We start from the raw sequence: 21,370 nt of genomic DNA, 5'->3' as shown, positions 1-21,370 counted from the left end.
AGGGTATCTCCGGCGCTGCACCACACGGTCCAAAAACTCGCTAAACTGTGAATGTAGCAATGCACCATCGGGGGAAGGTGTAGACAAGAAAAGTGAAAGGACGTATTGCATTGAAGCCGCTGCGGTTTCATTTTAACACGCACCACCGTTGCTGCCCCTCTTCTCCATATGGCGGTTTCAAGAGAGAATAATTCATCCCGAGGGGATTAAACCGGGTTGTCATGAAAATAAAATAGAATATAAACATTTAAGTTAGGGATTAAATGTGCAGGATGAATTCAAGGTTGAAATGTTGATTTCTGTTTCCCGTTCTGTACTGCCCTCTAATGGAAAACACTACTCGGAAACAAAAAAGAAGGAGACCTGACATCCAGAGCAAGCAGCGAGGAGAAGACGCAGAGCATAATTAATTATGAGCTGAACTGAACCAACACTACATGAAATCAATTTTTAAATTAAATGCAATTAAAGTGATGAAAAGGCACAATTTGTCATTTGGAGATGTATTTATTAAAACCTGTCCAACAAAAGGTGCGGTATATAATGCATAAGACAACTCCACTCGAGGTGGATTATTAGGCGAGAGCAGACAATGTGATCTAAATGAAGACAAAACAAATGCTTCACTACAAAGCTTTGTAGCAGTAAAATTCAGAGCCTTTAACTGGATGTTGAACAAAGCATTCACTTGGCAGGAAATTAAAAAACCGACGAGAGGTACAAAGACTAATTCTGCTAAGGAAAAAAAAAAAAAAAGAAACACAACAACAACAACAATGCAAGAGACATATTTTTAAGGGAATAATAATTCTTTAGAAAAACCATTCCAGCACTATCTGGCAAACGCAACGGAGACCCACGGGAGCATATGTTTGTAATTCCTACTGTTCTCTGTTTAAGTTATTTTTGTACATTCTAATTCCGCAACAACTCTGTATCGCATTAACAATGCAACATCTCTATTCTTAGATGCAACAAAAGAAGAATAAACCGAATATCTACAAGAAGCTCCAGTTGTTCCGCCGAGTGTGCCAAGCACGCCAAACTTTATGGCCCTGTTTTGCGTTGTTGAAAACAAAATTCCGGGCCTTGTGTGTGTGTGTGTGTGTGTGTGTGTGTGTGTGTGTGTGTGTGTGAAGGACAGTTGGCCTCTGTCATGCCTTAGCCCTCGCCTCTCTGCCTCTCGTGGGTGAGCAGCCATTGTTTGAGATGGTCGCCCCTGCCGCTCATGTACGGCCCACTCTGTCCACTGCTGGAGACGACTCGGTGGCAGGGGACGAGGAGAGGAACCTGGCGCAGGAAGACGGGAGAGACAATTCAACTCAGAGGAAACAAACACATTCAAGTTCTGCAAAAATATTATACACAAACAATTTTACATGTAAATAGGGACATTTTTCAGACAATTTGTCTTTCATTAATTAAGAGAGGAGGTTGCAGGAAACAAAATCATCAGTACACACGTAACTAGGATGCGTTACTAGAAAAAAAAACTAAGGATTGCAGCTTGACTGCTTGAAATTCTCAGGCTGACATTTATTGTCACCGCAACACAAGGGTTGGAGATGTTGATAGTAGTTATGTATTATGTATGAAAGAAACGCTCTGATATACCACATAAACGGTGGGACTTAAAAGTAACCAACGTGCAGAAAATATGAATCTGCACTATTCTTTTGCTTTTTATGTTCATGCACTGCATGAAAACAAAGTGTCACGCTAGAAGTGTCGGGTTTGATCCTGCACAAATTCACATTCGGGGTGATGGCTCAGTCTTTGGGTATAAATGTTTTTTACTCTTTAATAGTGCAAAGCAAAGAAGCAATCAAAAATTAATGGGCAAAAACACCAGCAGGATGAATATTCAATCGAGAGGGTGTCAACATTAAGATCTGATAACCCTGTGATCATTAAAAAGAGGAAGTCAGTGGAGCGTTTACTCTTGTTGCAGAAGACTGCCAGGGGGGGGTCCCGGGTTCTTTGTAAACTAAATGGCTGGAGAAAGATTAAACAAGCGGGCCTAAAACACTTCGATCACTGTGCATTCAGAACAAGAAGAGTGGCAATGGTTGGAATGAGTCACGGCAATTATTGCTTTTGAAATATTCTCCACTCCATTGTGTTCGTGTTGCACTTAAACCAAAAAACATCCCAAACGGATCCCGCGCCCCTGACCGCCATTTTCCATCTGAGGGTTATTGCGACCGGATGGCAGCAGTTTACATAAAAGTTGGACATGCAGTGCGCTTCCGTTCGGATCCATCGTTAAACCCGCTCCCATATCAACAGCAATAACACTTTCCGAGGCCCAGATTAACCTTGCAGACAGAGAAATACTGCTCGAGTATTCGGATCAATCGTGTTCCCCGTGTTTGGTGGGAGAGCAGGGTACCCTCAAGGCCTGCAGGAGGGGGGGGGGGGAGCACTACACCAGGCTTATCGATACTCAAATCCTGGTGAAGAAGAAGTGCCACAGAGAGGCGAGGATCGATCGAGGGCGCTGAGCTTCTCGCAGTCGAAGAAGCCAGAGTGGAGCAGCGCTTACTGACAAGTAATTGACACTGACAATCTGACTCTGGATCTGTATCGGGAGCTGAGGGCTCAGGCTCCCAGGCTCCCTTACAAAAGGACGGAAATTCGTCCGTACAACACGGGGCTGAGATTTCATACAGACATCCAAAGAAGCAACGCCACTGGGTAATGCAATGTCGTGTGAAGTCTGTAAAGAAACTATTGCTTAATTTTGAAGACCTTCACGTTTTGTGAATATTAATGACCATGCGGTATATTTCTTCCTACTTAAATAACAAAAACAGAGTCAGAGGAAGCGCGCGGTACCAAGATGAGGATGTGCACGTAGCCATATCACCGCACATGTGAGGGAGGGAGCGCCTCGCTGGCTGCATTTCTGCACAAGAAGTGTGCTCACCGGTGGTGCCCACAGCACTACATGGGCCCAGCTAAACGGGCTTTGATCAAAGGGTTTGATCAAAAGAAGACGCACCGCCTGCCCTCTAGGCCTCCATTTCGTACACAGCGGATTCGTTGGCAAAATGATGCCGGTCCGGGGTTTTTTTCCGCAACGATTCGAGGGAACAGGAACAAAAGGTGTGGACTTAAAACCGTGCTGTAGGTCGAGTCGTACTTCACCGCCGGGAGCCGCATGCTCCAACATTTAAACACACCTACAGTTTGGATGACATACCCTGCATCACAAAGTTAAAAAATATAATAATAATAATAATAAGCTTATTTCATTTGAAAACTTAAGTGGAGCACACAGTTACCTTGTTGAAACAAAACAGAGGGAGAGAAAATCGGTGTCATCCCATAAAATATTACACATTATTTTAGCATATCGAATGTATCGCTCAATCGGCCAACCATTTTCTAGATGAACTAGAAAAAAAGTCACAAATATCTACAACAGCTTCCAAGTGACCATGATTTTAGTGACAAAGAGAAAGAAAGAAGCACATTTTCACATTTAAGTAGCCATTTAAGTCGCAAATTGTCTAAGTTAATTTCACCCTGGAAGGGACGTCGTGTTGTCTCCAGTTAAAACTTAAATCCCTGATTTATACATAATTAACCTTTGACTAGAGGCAGCTTACGACATGCAGGTTCACGCACCTCTAATAAAAAATGATGAGTTCCCTATCAGGTCGAGAAGCCTGTCAATCAACGACAGCCACACTCACCGGGTTCCTCCTCATGGCCCCTCCCACCGCCCGCGCCGCTCGGGGGTTTCCCGCCATCTCGGCGAGGCGCTTGTAGGACACCGTCTCTCCGAACTTCACGTCCCGCAGAAGCACCTGCAACACGCGGCTGGCGAACGCGTCTTCGCCACGAAGCAGAGGACACGGGGGAGGAAGGGAGGGGAGGGGGGGGGGAAACAGACGGCGAGAACAGAGGAAGAGGGAGTCCCCCATTTAATCAGGCAGCTGCCCGAGAGGCGGACGACAACAAGGAAAACACTTTAGCACGCCGCCGGTTTCACTGCTTTGAAATAGAAAGACTGCGGTTCGGGAATTTAAAAATCACAAGTTTGAGCTCGTCTTCGTGTCGGACTGCGTGTTTGAGGGCTAGCTCTTCTCCCGAAGGGTCTCTGTAGGACTTTACGATACTCATTAGCAACTAAATACGTCCAAGTCCCTCCATTTGACCTTAGAACTAGCATTAACATGCCACAGAAGCTGATGTGAGGAAAATGATTTCCATGGCAGAAAAATCTAGGTTATGCTTTGAAAGGTCACAGCTAAAATTAAAAAAGTTCGCTCCTTCATTTAAAAGGATTAAGAGAGGCCAAAAAGACTGCAAATCTGCTCCAGATTTTTAATAATAATAATTTGAATGTTGCACACCATTTGTGGCAGTGGGATGACTTTGAGGTTAATCAGACCAATTTGTCCTTTTAATTGCTTTCTATTCAGAGTAGATTCATTATATCATCTTCACTTAAATGGCGGAATTCTTCAAATCATCCGCGAGCTTAACCGACCACATTAACGGCTCTGATTTCATTAGCACTTTAGCGGTAGCATTATCTATTTATTTTTCGGGATTACCGGGCAGTGGCTGAGAGGCATGTTTGTCTGGCTCCGATTGCCGCAGAAGAAAAAGAGAAGAAAGCGCCTCGGAAACCGTCAAGACGTTGACGCGGCGGGCTCCAGTGTCGCCGGCGAACAACACTTTTCTTCCCCCCCCCCCACCTCGCACAAGAGAACAAGATGGGGAACAATGGTCTCGTTATCAAGAGGGGGTGAAACTCTTCTAGTGCATACATGTACTCAGTCATGAAAATTCAATTAGTGATCTCCCATTCTCTCTCATTTATATGGTCTAAGAGAGCACATGACAAGTGATCTATGAGAAATCCCTCCAAATTGGCATTGTGTGAAAACATGTCACACCCCTGTCTCTCTTCTACAGAGTGAACATCCTTTGCTCCCCAGGCTCCCTCGCTACCTTATAGTCACTCTCCGCTACACAAAGCCACGCGAACAAGGCAATTTGCCTAAACTGGGGGGAATAAGTGTAAAACCTAAAGGGGATATTTTTGATTGATGCGCACCCATGTGAGTTCTTTGTCTTGAACAAGGCCCGTAGGTACTGTTTAATAATTTTTCAGGTAATAATCACGCTGTCAACGAGATGACGGGCTCTTACGCAGACAGACTTAATGTTATGAGGAGATAAGATACACCCCGGAAATTTCTTTTATGCATTATCCCCCCCCCCCTCCAGCCCCCCCCCCCCCCCCCCCCCCAGCCTCATAAGGCTCGGATTTGGCCTGACGACGTGCACACTGATATCGCTTCGTCAGCGGCGGGCGAGATGACAACCTGCCCGGACGACGGCGACCACGAATCCCCGGCCGACGCCAGCGGTACTGACAAACGACCCCAAGTCGTTGCCGGGCCGGCGGCATTTGTTGTTTTTTTTGTCCCCCTCCCGTAAGGTTTCGCATCTCCAACAGTACTGGACAAAAAAAAAAAAAAAAAAACCCTTGAAAGTGTCTGCGCTTTTTATCCGCCGCCAGAGAGGTTAAAGAACTTTGCCCTCATCAGTGCTAGTGACAGAGACTTCATGCAGGTCACTCGAGGTGACCAGCAATGATTCGGAGAGCAGTCCCCGAGCCCCATACTTCATAAAGAGCCTAATGCGCTGTGTCTGGGGTCAGGGCCCTCTTTAGATCCGGGGGTGTAGTGATGTCAATTGTTTAAATAAAAGTTGAGAGGAAGCACTTACATGTTTACAGACATCCCATAATTGTGTCACAGGTCATTACCTACCACGGGGAGGGGGGGGGGGGTGATAGGGGCCACTGCAGAGGCAGATTGAACCGCAGGGAGAAAAAAGAAAATCGAACAGATCTAGTGATTATGACTGTATTGGCATGTATGATTGATTAGCTCATAGTTTTGTACGTGGGGGCAATTTGAGAGGAGAAATAAACCGAATTCCATCAGCCCAGCTAATGATAGATTTGGGGAGAGGTCTTTCAGCTGACAAGTCACCCCTCATGTGACGGTGACAATGAGGAGACAATAGTGGAAATGCAGCTACCTCATTATCCTTTGTGTCTAATGGGAGGGAAGACTTTGACTCCCAGTCAAAGTGTCTCTCGAGTCTTGAGGGATCCATACTTTTGAAGGCTGACGGGGTGCTGATGATTCTCTGATTATTCGATATTCTGAAAACGTTCATTTCCCTAATTCCTCTCCACATCACAGGGGCGAGTCCTGGTGAGCGTCTCATCTCGCCCTGTGCTGTGCACAGGGGGGGGGTGGGAGGGGGTTCAGCCTCCTGCAGGAACACAGTCATTTGGGCTTTGAAGAGCGCCCTTCCCCCCCTTCGCCTGGCCCCCTCCCTGCATATTCCCCGTGCCGCTTACCGAGACTAAGATCCTCTCGTCTGTTACATATGGATGTATAATTAATGAGATAAGAATATGCATCGTTTTAAGAAGCCATGATGGTGTTTTTCTGAGTGCACGCACGCACGCACGCACGCACACACACACACACACACACACACACACACACACAGGCCCGGCGAGCACGCGCCCTTCCTCCGCCTCTAACGACCCAACTCGCGGGTGACAGTCAGTCAGACGCTATAGGAAAAACTGCACCTCTCTTCTCTTTCATGTCACCTCTGGTGCTCAGGTATGTCGTGACAGCTAATATGAAAAGTGGCTTGTTTTGTCAGAAATGTGTAAATAAACATGGCAACACTTCAAGTGAAGGTCACAACTCAATATTACATGACAAGTGCTGCGAGAGCGCCGTCGCGTTGCCGCTTCTCCCACAAGATAACTGAGCAAACAAAAGTTGGTTGTCACAAATTGTAATGACCTGATTAAACTTGTATTTTTTATTTACCCCGTGCAGGCAGCGGTTTAGATCGAGTAGCAATGGGTGCAGCAGCGCTGAGGCCAAAACGAATGCTCAACATTTGTGAATTAACAAGCAAAAAAGAAAAAAGAAAAAAGAAAACATTCTATTTTCCTCCCTCCAAAGACGAATACTCTTGATGCTCACATTTAACATTTTTATACTGGCGTGGCCTATGGTTCTGACTACTGAGAGCGACGCAATGCCTAAACCCTGTATTTACTGAGCCCCAAAACAACAGGCGAGGGAGAGAGGTGCAACACAGCACAATCACCTATTCAGATCAGGTACTAATGAAGAATTCCATCTATCCTGAAATTTAATTAAAACCCCAAAGACTTCAGATGAGATGCGATTTGAAAGAGCCTGGGGCTGGTACACAAGCACTTGGTGGCGAAGGGAATCACACTGAAAGTTGATATCGTAATTGGTCCTGATGTATTTCTGCATTGCCTTCGCGGGAGCGTGGGACTCATAGCTGTATACGGGGTCTCGATGGAGTACCTGCTCATTGAAAATGCCATCACTCAAGCACTGCAGATCTGCATGAAATTAGAGAGCAACTTAGGCCTGATTGCCAAGGAAGAGAGGCACAATTGTTAAATGCATATATTAGAGAGCATTTATTTTTCCCCGTGTAGGTGTGCTTCTGGGTCCAAATGAGCACTTCTGAAAATGTTTAGGTCAAAATGCGACGAGCGTCAGCGTGTGACAAAGAAACATCCTGCGATTGTTTGAGAAAGGAGTGCGACAAGGTCAAGGTTTCAAAAGTGAGTCGTCAGGCTGCGAGGATTGTTTGTTTCCTCCAAACAAAAGCTCAAGGGATAATTAATTCCTCTTTCTTCCCCCCCCCCCCCTCAATCATTCTCTCGGCAGTCACAACTAGCCGTTGAAAGGACACTAATTGTCAAATTTTCGGGGTAGGGGGGGGGGTGCTTTCATTTCACTCGTCCTGGGTGACTGGTCAAGCCAACAATAAGCTCATTCAAACTTTAGCACCATTCACATGTTGTCAGTGAAAAAAAAAAAAAAACGCTTCCTGTCTGAAAATGTCAAGAGCGGAATTCGATCAGTTTCAAAGAATGTGCCAAGAATCATAGAAAAGCTTGCCAAGACCAACACGCGTGGTAAGAGCTGCCACAGATTACTGCACCAAGTTACGGCTCTGTGTTCTGTCCTCTCCCCTCTCTCGCTCTCTCTCGCTCTCTCTCCCCTCTCTATCTCTCTCTCTCTCGCCCCCCCCTTCCCTCTCTCTCCCTCAGCCATAAAATACTTCATTATAACACAGTGAGCCACTGAGTGCAAGTGATGTAACTGACAATTAAGAGTGAAAGGCCGATCCCAGTCATGGCTCTGCAAATATTTATCCAGGACCGACCTCCTTGCATAGCCGGGTGGTGAAAGCCGGGGAGCGGGAGGCTCCCAGTGGTCCGCGGCTCGCTGAAGTACGCCCGGAGCCATTCCACGCAGCGCTGCAACTCGGGGCTCGTTTCTGCCGGGCTGTCGTTGACCACACAGCTCAGGGGGGCCCCGCTGCTCCTGCGGAGGGGAGGGGGGGAGGGGGGGGGGGGGGGGGGGGGGGGGCGCAGGATGGGGGCGAGTTGAGCTGGGGATCAGAGGGGCGATCATAATACCCGATCCTTGGTTGAACGGTGCTAAAACGCGTCGCGGGAGGTGCAATAACATGCCACGGGTGACACAGATGCAAGATGGCATAATTTGCAGAGTGAAACCAAAGTTGGTGATCGAGACGTGTTGGAATTCCTTAAAAAAAAGGAAAAGGTTCACATGTTGGCGTTGCTCCTGTCAGCGCCGTGATGGATGTCAGAGCCGTGAAAAGACAGAACTAGAAAAATAAAAAGACAGAAATCCAGGCGTTTGGCAAAGTGCACACATACATACAAACATATGAAATGTAGTATGAAAGGAAACATCGCCGGGTCATAAGGAACGGCGCTAACAGTTTATTTCAAACAACTTTAAGGAAGCAGAAGAAAAAAAAAAAGAACAAAGATATAAAGTTTTGAAAAGTCTTGCAGCTCGTACGGAAAAAAAAAAAAAGTTAAGAGCACAGCGTTAACAACAGTTTCAACTCTGCTTGGGTCTAGTTTATAGTTCATGACAAGAATAAATGGATTTTTCTCTTTTCTGGCGAGAGCGGCGCTGGCCAGCAAAGCGCTGCACTTGGATTCGTATCTTAGCATCAGTAGATGCTTGCAGGAATTTGCCGACGGTTGAGTTGGCATCACTTAACAGCTGAATTTGTCTCCACTGCTGACCACCCCCCAGGTCAATGCAAGCAGACTGACCCATATTTGACACTTAAAGACCCTACTGGGAAGGTCCTCTCTTAGCATGTGCATTACTGCAAAGTGGACCTCAAGCTGTGTTGTGGATCTAAAGCAGACCGCCAATTCCATTAACTGGTGTACAGGACTTATAAATAAATAATACCACCATTTAAGTGCCCCCTTTTTTCAAAATTGGCTTATCCTGTATGGTATTAATAATAGACATTTACTTTGTTAAACACACAGACCGTCTCTCTCCCGCCTGCCGTAACAACACGGCCCTAAAGTGTTTTTACACTTCTGCGGGTCACAGTTTGAGCAGCGTTTTTATATTGGACATGCGAAGCCCAGGTTTACTGGACTGTTATGACCGAGCGGGTCACTTTTTCAAGGGAACCCGCTCTGCCTGCTTGTCCGTGGCCGCGTGATGGAAGTCTCCCGGGTGCCGTTTTAACAGCGGGTGTAAATACAGTAAAAAAAAAGAAAAGAAAAAAAAGGTGCAAATACTCTCATTTCCAAATAAACCACACGGCAGTTTTAGAGTCGAGTGGTTAAAAAACCCACCGGCGGGGCCCTGCACTGAGACCCGCTCAAACAATGGCCATGGCTCATGGCAATCTCTGTCGGCATGGGTGAGTGCCCAGGCAGCCCCTACTTGTCATTGTCTCTCCTTTCTACACCCCCCCCCCCCCCCACCAACCCCCCCTTCTCTCTCTATTTCTCTATCCTCCCACTCCAGCTCTTTTGGCTCCACACACCACCTTCACCCACCATCCCCCCCCCCACCCCACCTCGCTTTCTCTTTGCAAAGGATCTTCAGGCCACTGTTCCCTCTCTAACCGCCCCCCACACCCCCCCCTTCCTACACCACCACCACCACCTCTACCCCCTCCGCAGCCCCTCTTTCTCTCAGAGAGGATGTTCCAGCCGCTGCACACTGACAGCTCGGGGATATTGTGTGTGGAAATGTTCCTGTTGGACCCGCAGGCCCTTACAATCTACCGGACAAAGGCCAGGGCACCTTTGCTTAAGGCTTCGGCACCTTTGACCTCCAGCGCACACTTCAGACTTGTCACCGTGGCTAATTTTCCACCTCCCCCCCCCCAGATATGGATGCGCCGGCTTCAGAGGCGTGTTTTGAGTGATACAACATTGACAGTGGTAAAAGTTAATGCAATGCAGTACATGTTATGGCCGGTAAACAACACCGAAATAAATAAATAAATAAAAGGTGGAACAACATCAGTCGGGCTGAAGTCTGTCACCTCTGGGTGCAATGGGGGATTGTTTTTAAAGAGCAGGTGGGCAGTGGAGATGTAGCTCCTGCGCCGGCAACATTTCCAGTTGCTTCAATGAATTACAGATCAAGTGGCATCATGTGATCTTTGGGTGTTATCCAGACTGGCGCATCAGAGACTTGGCCTTTCAAATGAGAGATCAGAGCTGTGCGATAAATGATGGGCTTGTTGCAAAGAAACTCTCGAAAAGTAAGTTTCTTGGTATCTTTATATTGTTTGAAAGTACTTAGCATCCATTGTACAAAAAACAAAACAAGAATTATAAAAAACTGTGAATAACTGTTCAAATTTGGGTACGGCCAAATTGTTATTTATTATCTTTTGACCATATCCAATCATATTTATTTTCAATGTCCTTCAGGCATTTACTATTTCATCACAGGTAAGGAAATAAGAAACTAATTCCAAACTAGCCAGGATCTGCTGCACTAAAAAGAATATTTCCCTTGATACAAGATTGTGATTTGAGAAAATGTCTAATATTGTGCTCCTGTCACAATCAATTTCCAATTACCATAAATCATTGCTGCGTAAAGTGGGAGTCCTTTGGAGTTGCACCTATTTTCTCTACTCTAATATGAAGAATGAATTGAGCATTTATATAATGCTGGAGGTTATTTCATTCATCCTGGAAGAAACAATCAAAGGAGACAAAGCAAAAAAAAAAAAAAAAAGAAAGGCCAACGTTCAATTTGTCAATTTCCTTTGGCATATTCTGTATCTGTAGTTGCACAAGACTTCACTAAGACTTTTTCTATCAGCTGCAGACGTAAGAATGAAACAGGTTAACCACAGGATCTAATTGAAAGGAATCTGGCGAAGGGTGTAATGGTATATTGCACAAAAAGGGGAAAAACTCAGAACTCGTGCCTCCATCCGGTGAAGCGTGATGGCGCTCATCCCGACTCGATCGGCTGTCACTTTTGACACAGCCTGCCAGAGTTCTCCTTCACCGATCATGGGTAACATGGCGGGTCAGAGGATGAAATAGAAAAGGCCGAGAGCAGTCCAATATTTTCCTCGGCCTTATAGCAGCAGATACTTAACTCAGAGACGTCAAAGACTCAAGAGAGCATGAAAAAAGCCTAAAATGACTGTCTAAAAAAAAAAAAAGGGGAGAAAAAAAAATCCAGCATGTCTCTATGAATGTCAAGATCTTGATGGTCTCTGAGCCAAAGGCTGTGATACAATTGTAAGCCACTTGCTCAATGCAGCGCGTTCAACCGTTTGAAGATCATTCCGATGCCGATCCAGCTGCTGCGGCACTAAAGTCGACAGCTTTTCGGAGTGGGAGGCTGGAAGCAAACGCTTCCGTTTCAGAATAAAAACAACCCGGCCCTGGATAAACCGCTCTCTGGATATCCGAACGCCTCCCATTAGCGGGACGTCCACCGAAAAGGAGGGGGGGGGGGGGGGGAGGAACACACGCAGGTGGTGGTGGTGGTGGTGGTGAAGGAATAGTGCGGCGCAGGCAACAATTAGGTCTTCTCCCAACTGGCCAGCCACAGGAGTCAGTGAAGGCGTGTATTACCAGAGCCTTAACTCTTCCTCCATTATGTAGTGTGCCCACGCGCCCCGACGCAGCAATGTTTATCTGCAACAGGCTACCGAGCGGTTTCAAATAGTGTTTTTAGCCTCTATCCTCAAGTGCCACAGTAAGAGATTCCAATTACCCGAATGGTAAGGAGCCAGTGAGGGAGGCATAAAGTACATTAGGGATCCCCTGTAACTGCAGGGACCTTTTAGAGCCTCCGCTGAAGAGGGCCGAGAGACTGGAGGGACAGTGACCCTGCATGGATAGCCTCTGTCAGAATTTGACCACGTCAAGCACAAAGGCATTATGGGAATCTAGTGTCACCAAGTCCTAATTACTGTCTGTGTTCAGAGCAAATTACTGCCTTGTTCCTCTGATTAGCGAGGAGGCTAATCTTCACCTGTGTACGCCAGCACTGCTGAGGGCCCTTGAGTGTTAGCGCTTCGTCTTCTGTAATTTATTTTTAAATCAGTGCCCGCTCCCAGGAGTTTTGAGTGTTTTGTTGTGAACCGCTTACCATGATCCCCACCACCACCCCCTCACCCCTAAATCCTTGACTAAATCCTTGTTTGGTGCCGCAGGAAGATAAGCAAGAACAACACTTGGGCATAATTGACTCGTACTCCTCTCCAAGATGTCAGGGCGGAATCATCTCTCTGCATATTGCCTCGGTATGTCGCAGGCTGCACACTTTCTGCGCCTCGCAGATATAGAATCCAATCAAGTTCTAAAACAAACCGCCGCGGCCCTCGCGCCTGGAAAAAAAAAAAAAAAAAAAAAACTTTCCTGGTCGACAACAGGGGGAAAAAAATAAAAAAATAAACAAAAATAAAACAAAAAACTGCAGGAGCTGCTTTTAGCTGCGTCTTCACAGCGAAGGGTAACTCTCGCTCGGCTCCACGTCCTGGCCCTGGAGGATCTGCTTTTGAAACCACAGCATTTGCAGATTTTCATCCGAGTGAGCGTCTGCGTGCGGCGTTTTACAGGTAGTGTGTTACACAGGTGTTGGTTTGCACAGGAAATGGCACATGCAGCCTGATTGGGACGGTCCCGGGAGATCGGGGCATAAACGTAGAGCACAGATGGGTCCAAGGGCCACTGGGAGCAGCACCTTAATGAATACGCAGCTGAGTACTGCACTTCACAACATGCAAAACAATATTCTAAGGCCGCAGTAAAAAATGTAAAAATAAAAAAAAAGGGGAGGAAAAATAGAACAGAAATGATCTGAATATCATTACACAATGAATTATTCATACCATTTCTAAAGGGACTAAAAGTCTCCCCTCTGCTTTATTGATGATTTCATTCAATATCTCAGCAGACCACTGTTTGTATGACACCGCATTTTAGTTACAAATGTAAGCAGTTTATATAGCACACAGCCATGTCTACAAATCTAGCACAATAATCGTTTTAATTGATTTAAATGACGTGTCGGACTAAATACGAGAGAGAGAGAGAGAGAGAGAGAGAGAGAGCTGGGGAGGAGGAAAAGGAAATTATAGAGGAAAAAAAACAAAAAAAAGTTGTTGATACGGTTCCCGGTGTGTGAGCACATCATGTAAACAGGCCCCAAACGGAACCCATTTACCATAAAGCTATTCAGTGTGAACCAGGACATTGATTCACAACACTACACGAGTGTGAGAAAAACGATAAATGCATCACCTCAGATATTTCACACTAGCATTGGTAGTGTGTAAAAGCTGTTGTGACAGCTTGGGTATTAGGGCTCGATAGATGGAAAATGTCTGGCTGCTTATGAATGCCAATGTGACCGAGGTGACGGGTTTGACACAAAAACACTCCACCTCAGAACAATTAGGCTGTTCTCAGGCCCCATCCAGTGTTGTCAGTGATAATGGAAAGCTGTGAGGATAACTGGTGATAAATAGACTTTAACACCCTCCTCCTTAAGACCAATGCAGTCCTGCAGTCCTCTCATATGCTTAACTAATCATGAGCATGGCCGGCAAAATTCATACAAAAGACTAATTACTGTTGTACTTCACTTCAGTCTCAAAGGCCTCTTATATAAGGACTTGGGGGTTCTCTTGCCTCTTTTCTCCTCTTGATGGGTATTTTTTTTACAAGTAGGCCTTGCGCTAGACAAAAGCGTTTAAAAATTGGTGATTGCTTTCATCCGCTTTAATTACATTCAGAAATGGCATTTCTGCCACATAATACACTCCTATTGTTTCAGAATTATCTGGCTTGGGGAGTAAAATCTACAACATTCGACGACGCCGCCGAGCTAAATCGCCTCTTTAAATTGAAATATGCAGCCGAAATGCAAAATAAAAAGCAAGCCTTTGCTGCTGATATACTGGAAGCTCCTTGGCTTTCTGCAGAATTCTATTATTATGCATATCCAGGTAGAAAGTTAATTAACCCAAAGCTTAAGCTAATTATGGTAGCAGAATGCTATCAACCAAACGCTTTCAGTCAGACAGCTGTCTAGAATTCCATTTGCTAATCATTTGTCTTTTGCCGCAGCATATGGTACGATTCCCCACTATCACAGAAACAACAAACAGATGAAAATCATTATTTAAAAACAATGTGCAATGTGAAGAAGAAAAAAAAATCACACACAGATTTATAAGGCTTTGTGTCAGAGAAAGAAAAAAAAAGAGGGGGGATTTATGGCCTGGGAAATATAATGATAATTTTTGGTTTTAGCCACTTAGGATTTTAGGCAGATCACGTGACTGGTGTGTGCTGGGAATTCAGATGCACAAATATATTGTTTATATCTATATGCAAATGAGACTGAGAATAAGAATGTTTATCCGTGTAAAATTAATTAGAATTTTCTATAGTAGCATATGCAAAGAGCTTGTTCTTAACAATTTTTAGCTTCTAGCACATTTTGTGCCCGTTTTTCTTTTTTTTATGTTGTTAAAAGTAGAAATCCCTCGGCTCAGAATTAAATCAATTATTTTCCAAGAAATGCTTCATGCATTATTTTTTTTCTTCTTCTTTTCATAAAAAAACATCACACCGGCTGTTAAAGGGTGATTGATATCAGCATTGCCTTGCGACATTATCAGGCAATAAAGGCTACTCGGGTTCTAATGCAACATGTCATACACAGCCTCCTGTAGTACATTTCTATTGAGGACCTCACAAGCTAAATTGCTTTTTCCCTGCTCCCCCACATCTCAGCCAGCTTGACAGACAAATTGATCAAAGCATTGTAAAATAATATGCTCACAAAATGTCTCGGGGCAGGAGTCCAGCCCTTTTTTTTTTTTTTTTTTTTTTCATTTTTCACCCTAATAAAAAATACTCTATGATTTCCTCTGTATTATGTGTCTGTGCTCTGTGTGAAAGAGGCAGGACGCGTCATATTTCAGATAATAGTAATCTCCTGTAAACAAAATGCGTATCATTTTTCTGCGAACGCCGAGGCCATGCTAAGAACTAAAAAAAAAAAAAAAAGGGGAAAAGCTGGTTAACAGGGAGGCTGGTGTGTAGGGCCCCAACAGGGGTTGTTGAGATGTAATGAATTTGTTCATCCGATGGTGCCTTCAGGGCTGTCGTTAGACTGGCAGAGGAGGTTGATTTTAGGAAATGTTCCTAAGATCAGTTAGGAAGCAAAAGGGGCTTGAGACGTTTCTATTAGAAAGAGCTGACGGTCACGGCGTGTGAGCAATACTTCAAGGGCGTTTATGTGGCTATAATGGCATTTATCAATAACTATCTATCAATGCCACGCATACTTTTGTTGCTGCACCGGCTGTTCGACACAGACAGACATGGTGAATTCTTAAAAAAAAAAAAAAAAAAGAAAGCAAACAGAGTTGCATAAGCCTGCAAAGCTGTGACTCGCTCACAAATATACTGCTGTAGGTTTTACTTTCTGTTATGCATGGGTCTTATCCATTTCCCTTATCCAAAATATGCTCTTAGAGATCATTTATCACCCTGACTTCCTAAGCCTGTACCACACCACATCCAAAGCTGGAGAGAGCCTTGTTTAGTATGTCATAAATAAATCAATGGAAATGGCTGATTTGAACTATCACCGCTACATGCAGGCTTTTGTGAGATCTACATGTAAAGCCGCTTGCAAAGATAAGCCTATATATTGTCACTTTATCTCGCCTCCCTTAATGCCTGTTTACATTCTGTAACACCGTATATATCTGAGGTGGCTCCAGCCCCCCCCCCCCCCCTAACCCCCCCAGTATGACAATAACGCCGCGTTCAAGTGGTCGAGATGAAATCGAAACATTTTAGTGCAGCGGCTCCTCGCACCTTTGAGGACGTAGCGGCGGCGGCGTCACTTATGGCCGACATAAGCAAATGATATTAAACTGAGGAATGATCTAGTGATGCGAATCATTAAATGCATTTGCATATTCCTACTGAACCTGAACACACAAATTAAACCCCGTTCACGGGGAGGCGGAAAAAGGTGCTTGCGCATGGTTACAGGACATCTTCCATAATCAAAATTCCATATTATTAATTTTCTCACTTCAACTCATTAACGACAAGTGGAATGTTTTTACTGCTTGATGAATTTTAGGAAATGGCAGACAGTCGAGAAGGAAACACATGTTGAGGTATAATATACAAGGTCATTAATGGGTTTCCATAAATTAGATTTTGAACATACACTTTCAAACGGATAACTTCCTATCCGGGTGCATTTGGATCGCATTTAATTTCCTAAACCATTCAAGTTTATCAAATGCGAATCTGCGATACATGGATATTTAATTTCAATCTAATCAAAAGTAATCCATGATGTAGGATGTGGACCTGTAAAATTCAGAAATAAGTACTTATTAACTCAGAGTTTAATCAGTTTCTATCGCTCCAGTAAGACCTGCAACATTCTCACAGTTTTGAGGGATGGGTGGGGCACGAAATGCAATCACACATTACATTTCTGAGTGCCGGTTGACACTCGGAACTACCGCATACAACTTGGAGGGAACATAAATAAACAGGAGCGAACAGTCCATGCTCCCAATGGCCTTTGCTGACCCTACAGACATCCGCTGTAATCGATTCCCTTGTGGGTAATAAAGAAGTTATTTTTCTGGAAATTTCAAATATACTGCAGGAAGAATCACAACCACATGCCATCAGAAATCTAATTTCCAGCCCAACTGTATTCTAGTGCCCCTCATATTTCTAGTGCCTGCTCATATTTGCCCAACTTTCTCCAGGATATTTCTTGTGGGATCTACAAAAATGCCCTGCTTCCAATGAGGAATGGTGGCACTCCATCACACGAGTGGATTCTGTCCGCCTGTAAATTTCACACCTTTGTTTATCACGTCAGCAGCCCGGCTGTTGTACAGTACCTTTCAGCAGGTGCGACATCCATTAGGATCTGGATGGTGTGCACACCATTCTCACATCCACTGACTCGGATGGTCCCCAGGGGGCTCCGCAACGAGATGGTCTTCTGAGTGCAGCCGCTCTCCTTCTGCTTCTTCATCCCGCTGCCCCGCTAAGGAAGCACAAATTACACTCCGTTCATTGACACATTCATGTGGCAACTTTCACAATTTCCCACACATATTTGCATTGAGTGATCTATTGAAAAGCTAGCGGGCCACCAACGGGTGATGACTTACATGTTTGAACACCTAGCCTCCAAACAATGTCATGATGCGACTTGATCCCAACATTACTATACGATATTTCTTTTGTGCATGGAAACGAATACGCCTATCTAACCAATAAATTGCCCATTTTTTACCCTCTTTCTGTTCTATATATCACATAAATGAGAAAAACAATGCAGTCTGTTCCCTTGTCTGGTGGGGGATTCCCAAGATAGCTCGACATTATTTTCAATCCGTCATTTTTGGTTGATGGTCGGGATGTTTTTCTAGCATTAAATTTGTTCCTCAGGGTGCAACTCCGATGGGATTCTGGTTTCCAGCCCTTAACAACAGCAAAAACGTGCAGCTTTTCTGACGACTGAGATGGATACTGGCAATAACCAGACAGCAGTTCCTTTTTTATTTTTACTTTGAGGGAAGGAGAGATGATTGACTATGTTATATGTGAGTTTTTGAGAGATGGGGGTTATAATAAATAAAGGTCACATTGATTGCAAGAGTTTCAACCGAGGAAACCTTGATCTAAAAAGTGTCTAAAGGGTACAACAATATCTCTCTTTTTGTCTATTTCATTTTTAATAGCGTATTTCATTCACATCCATGGTTTTCCACTTCTTTGTTTGCTGTGTGTTGTGTCGCAACCGATGATTATTTTTATTATCCATTATCCTCGTGAGTACTTTCTCAATTAATAAATACAAGGTTTAATCTATCAATGGAGTATAAGGGATAAATATTTAAATCACAGGCTTCCAGAGAGAAAGGTGACGATTTATAAATGTGTTCTTTTGTCGGTCCAGCAGTCCAAGATCAAAAGATATTTAGTTTACAAATGAATAAACACTAAAAAGGTAGCAGGTACTGCTGTGAATGCTGTTTCAAAAGTTACTTCTAACACAATGTGGTCTTTTAGACTAATTACTTAATCAAGCAACAAAAAGCTAGCCAGCCAGCAAATAATTAACTGATTAATCAGAATCTGGCAACTATTCTCCCCACAATCCATTCATCATTATATGTATTTATTCTAGTAAAAAAAAAAAAGGAAAGAAAGAAAACATTTCCTACTTCTTGTTTGTCACATGTGAGAAATTGTTGTTTCCTTTGTCTTAGAGACAAGCAAAGGGTTCGCAGACAAAGACAAGCGCCAACCTTGAGCTCCATCACATTGTCTCATTTCAAACTTTTCTCCAATATTTTATGTAGCAACCTAAATAATCCTGATGCAGACCTCAACGCACAATGCATATGTAAAAAAAAAAAAAACTGCACTGCTCTAAGCAGCCTGTACTTTAAAATTAAGAATAGATCCAGGAGTGCATTATTTTTAGATTAAGCACAGGTGATGTGATTTTAAAAAAAAGTATTCATGCATTTACAGTGTTTCATTTACTTTGTTGCCCCCTCTTCTTCCTCCACACACACACACACACACACACACACACACACACCCCACCAACACATCTGTCATGGTATGCGATCACAAATGCGTCTGCTTCAACTTTCTTGTTTCTACTCGTGCAGCTCTCGCTGTATTCATCGGGGGTTTGCCTGAACTGACAATAAAAGCAGAGATTTTTTCTTTTTCCTCTGAGCCAAACAATGGTACAGTGCACTTTGGATAAACACACTGGCTGCCATTTAGCAGGCTGGTAATAGACTCACCGATAGAATAATGGACTTGGGCAATAATGGCCTTGGCTAATAGTCCACGCTGATTACAAAACAGCGCCATCGTGTTTCGTGCCGCTGTTCGGTGCACTAAACTAAACTAAAGTGACTAAACTCGGGATAGTTAGGGGTGTTTACCCAGCTCTTCACGGTGAGGAACAACAAACAAACAATAAGCAGATTGTGTCGTCGTGTCATTCCATTCGTTTGTCATCACACCGGCTCCCCGGTCAGAACTTAATGGAGTAGAAAAGCGCTGCGTGGCGCCGCAAACACGCAACACGTTTGCACGCTTGCTGTGCGGAATTCAAATTTAAGGTTGAAGCTGATTTCCGAAACCTTTTCTCCAAAGCCTGACGCAATTCTCTGCGAAGTTAGTTTAAAATGCGCGCGCGTTAAATGTGGAAAAGGCGGAAGGGGAGGGGGGGGGCGCGCGGAATGACTCCATCAGCATGAGAGTATCCGGATGACATTTGAACCGAGGAACATGTCAGCTTTTGTAAAAACAAAAACCAATGTTGACACTGTAAATTAACTCAGTAGCTTACAATGAAGCCCTTTTGTATCCGTGCGGGAGGCTGCTTCGGTTCCATCCGCAACGTGAGCGTGAGAGAAAGCGTCTTCCTGTTTCTCTCCGCACTGCGTGACCAAGTCAGCCAATCACCGGAGGCAAAAGTCAAACATCGCTCTGTAATTGGTCGTTATGAAGTCTCCGCCCCGCCCCCTGCTGAAGGACAGACACAGAGGGCTTGTCTTTTAGGTCTCATGTTGGGATTCGGGGTCCTTCAGGGGCCTCAGTACACAGAAGACTAGTAATATTAGTGATTTAGATATTTGATTTGATTTGGAAACAGATTTTTTTGAACGTTAACGTCAAACAAACTCTCCTCTTAAAGCTGAAACATTTATCTAATCATTTATCCCCAGTGACTTTGAGGTATTCAGGGTCCCAAGCATGACGTCTGTGGGTTAAAAAAAAAACACCTATGTGATGCTGTCGACCAATAACATTTGATACACTGACTAATAAACTCACCGTGTTATTATGAAGAACACATGGGGCAGCGTTCTTTTATCACAGTTTTAATGCGGTCTTAAGTTGCCTTATGTTGCCTGGAGCATAGATTCCAGTCATTACGACCAAGAGAGTGCTATCAGTCATGTATTGTTCAAAAGTGTCTGTTGTCCTCTGCAGCTTTGTTTTACAATTTTTTTTTTCTTTTCTTCTGTGCTGCCTTCAGCTCTCTGCATGCCTCCGTTTGGAATGTGTAGGCCGGCGTGGGCCTGTGGCCCACGCCCCATCTCAGCGGTGAGGGTGGGAGCGGGGGGAAAAAAACGCCACCCCTGCAGAGACCATTTTGAAATCTGTGAGGATTTCCGTGCCATCTGGACCCGCTGCCAGTCTGCCCCAGATAGTAAGGGTTGGCAACGGTACCCGACGGTGCAATATGGCTCTCTCTTTAATGAACTACTAACTGTCCCCCGTTTTAATTGATGTGACATTTGAGCCATTTATCTCTGACATTTCAATGAAGGATGATTCTCAGCCTTGCCATTTACTTTTTGGTGCTATTTTCTAAGAGTCATTTGCATTTTTCTGCTCTAAACCGGCTTTTTGTCTCTCATTAGCTAATTAGAGAGGAACATGCACAATTAATAAAAATGAACATAACCTAGTTTGATATAGGCTTGATGAAGCGTAATCAGAAAATCACGGTTTTCTTAACGTTCATCAAAAATGATGTGAAGGGCTACCTGTGGTAAAAGGTGACTTCGATATAGCCTCGTAACCTTTACCCACATACCAACATGTAGCCTACAGTGTGGGACAACTTATGTTCGCAGCATGGGGAGAATCAAGCTCAATTAATCAGCATATGATTGCAGTGAGCAGCCCCCTCTGCTGGATCTTCTGAGCCATACTGTTTGAAATCATTTTAATGCTGCATTCAGTGGCCAGACAATTATCATAGTATGTGGCAGTCACAGTGGAAGTTTCTGCATTTGCTTTACATGATTTAATGGAAAAAAAACAGTTTTAAAAGTGCAAATATAAAAACGTTTAAAGACAACTTTTGCTTTT

At 44.3% G+C, this 21,370-nt stretch overlaps 1 protein-coding gene across 1 annotated transcript; it reads right to left on the bottom strand.

Moving 5' to 3' along the window:
• Positions 1-741: 741 nt before the first annotated feature.
• On the bottom strand, positions 742-19,949 carry mgmt (O-6-methylguanine-DNA methyltransferase). The gene is made up of 5 exons (XM_037466581.2): positions 19,836-19,949; positions 17,350-17,498; positions 8,278-8,438; positions 3,702-3,841; positions 742-1,290 (listed from the first exon to the last, which is right to left on the bottom strand). The coding sequence occupies exons 1-5, from the start codon at positions 19,878-19,880 to the stop codon at positions 1,162-1,164; spliced, it is 624 nt and encodes a 207-aa protein (XP_037322478.2). The 5' UTR covers positions 19,881-19,949; the 3' UTR covers positions 742-1,161.
• Between the last annotated feature and the right edge of the window lie 1,421 nt (positions 19,950-21,370).

The sequence above is a fragment of the Pungitius pungitius genome, chromosome 13 (assembly GCF_949316345.1).
Source record: "Pungitius pungitius chromosome 13, fPunPun2.1, whole genome shotgun sequence".
Classification (NCBI taxonomy): domain Eukaryota; kingdom Metazoa; phylum Chordata; class Actinopteri; order Perciformes; family Gasterosteidae; genus Pungitius; species Pungitius pungitius.
Note: the sequence above shows the minus strand (reverse complement) of the source record. Positions and strands in the feature narration are given on the sequence as shown.

Excerpts from the sequence above, each read along its gene's own strand:
- mgmt (XM_037466581.2), bottom strand. The coding sequence starts at position 19,880 with ATGGAACCGAAGCAGCCTCCCGCACGGATACAAAAGGGCTTCATT. Across the intron at positions 8,439-17,349 it reads GATGTCGCACCTGCTGAAAG|GAGCAGCGGGGCCCCCCTGA; the intron begins GTACTGTACAAC and ends TCCCCTCCGCAG. Across the intron at positions 3,842-8,277 it reads CCACCCGGCTATGCAAGGAG|ACGCGTTCGCCAGCCGCGTG; the intron begins GTCGGTCCTGGA and ends TTCGTGGCGAAG.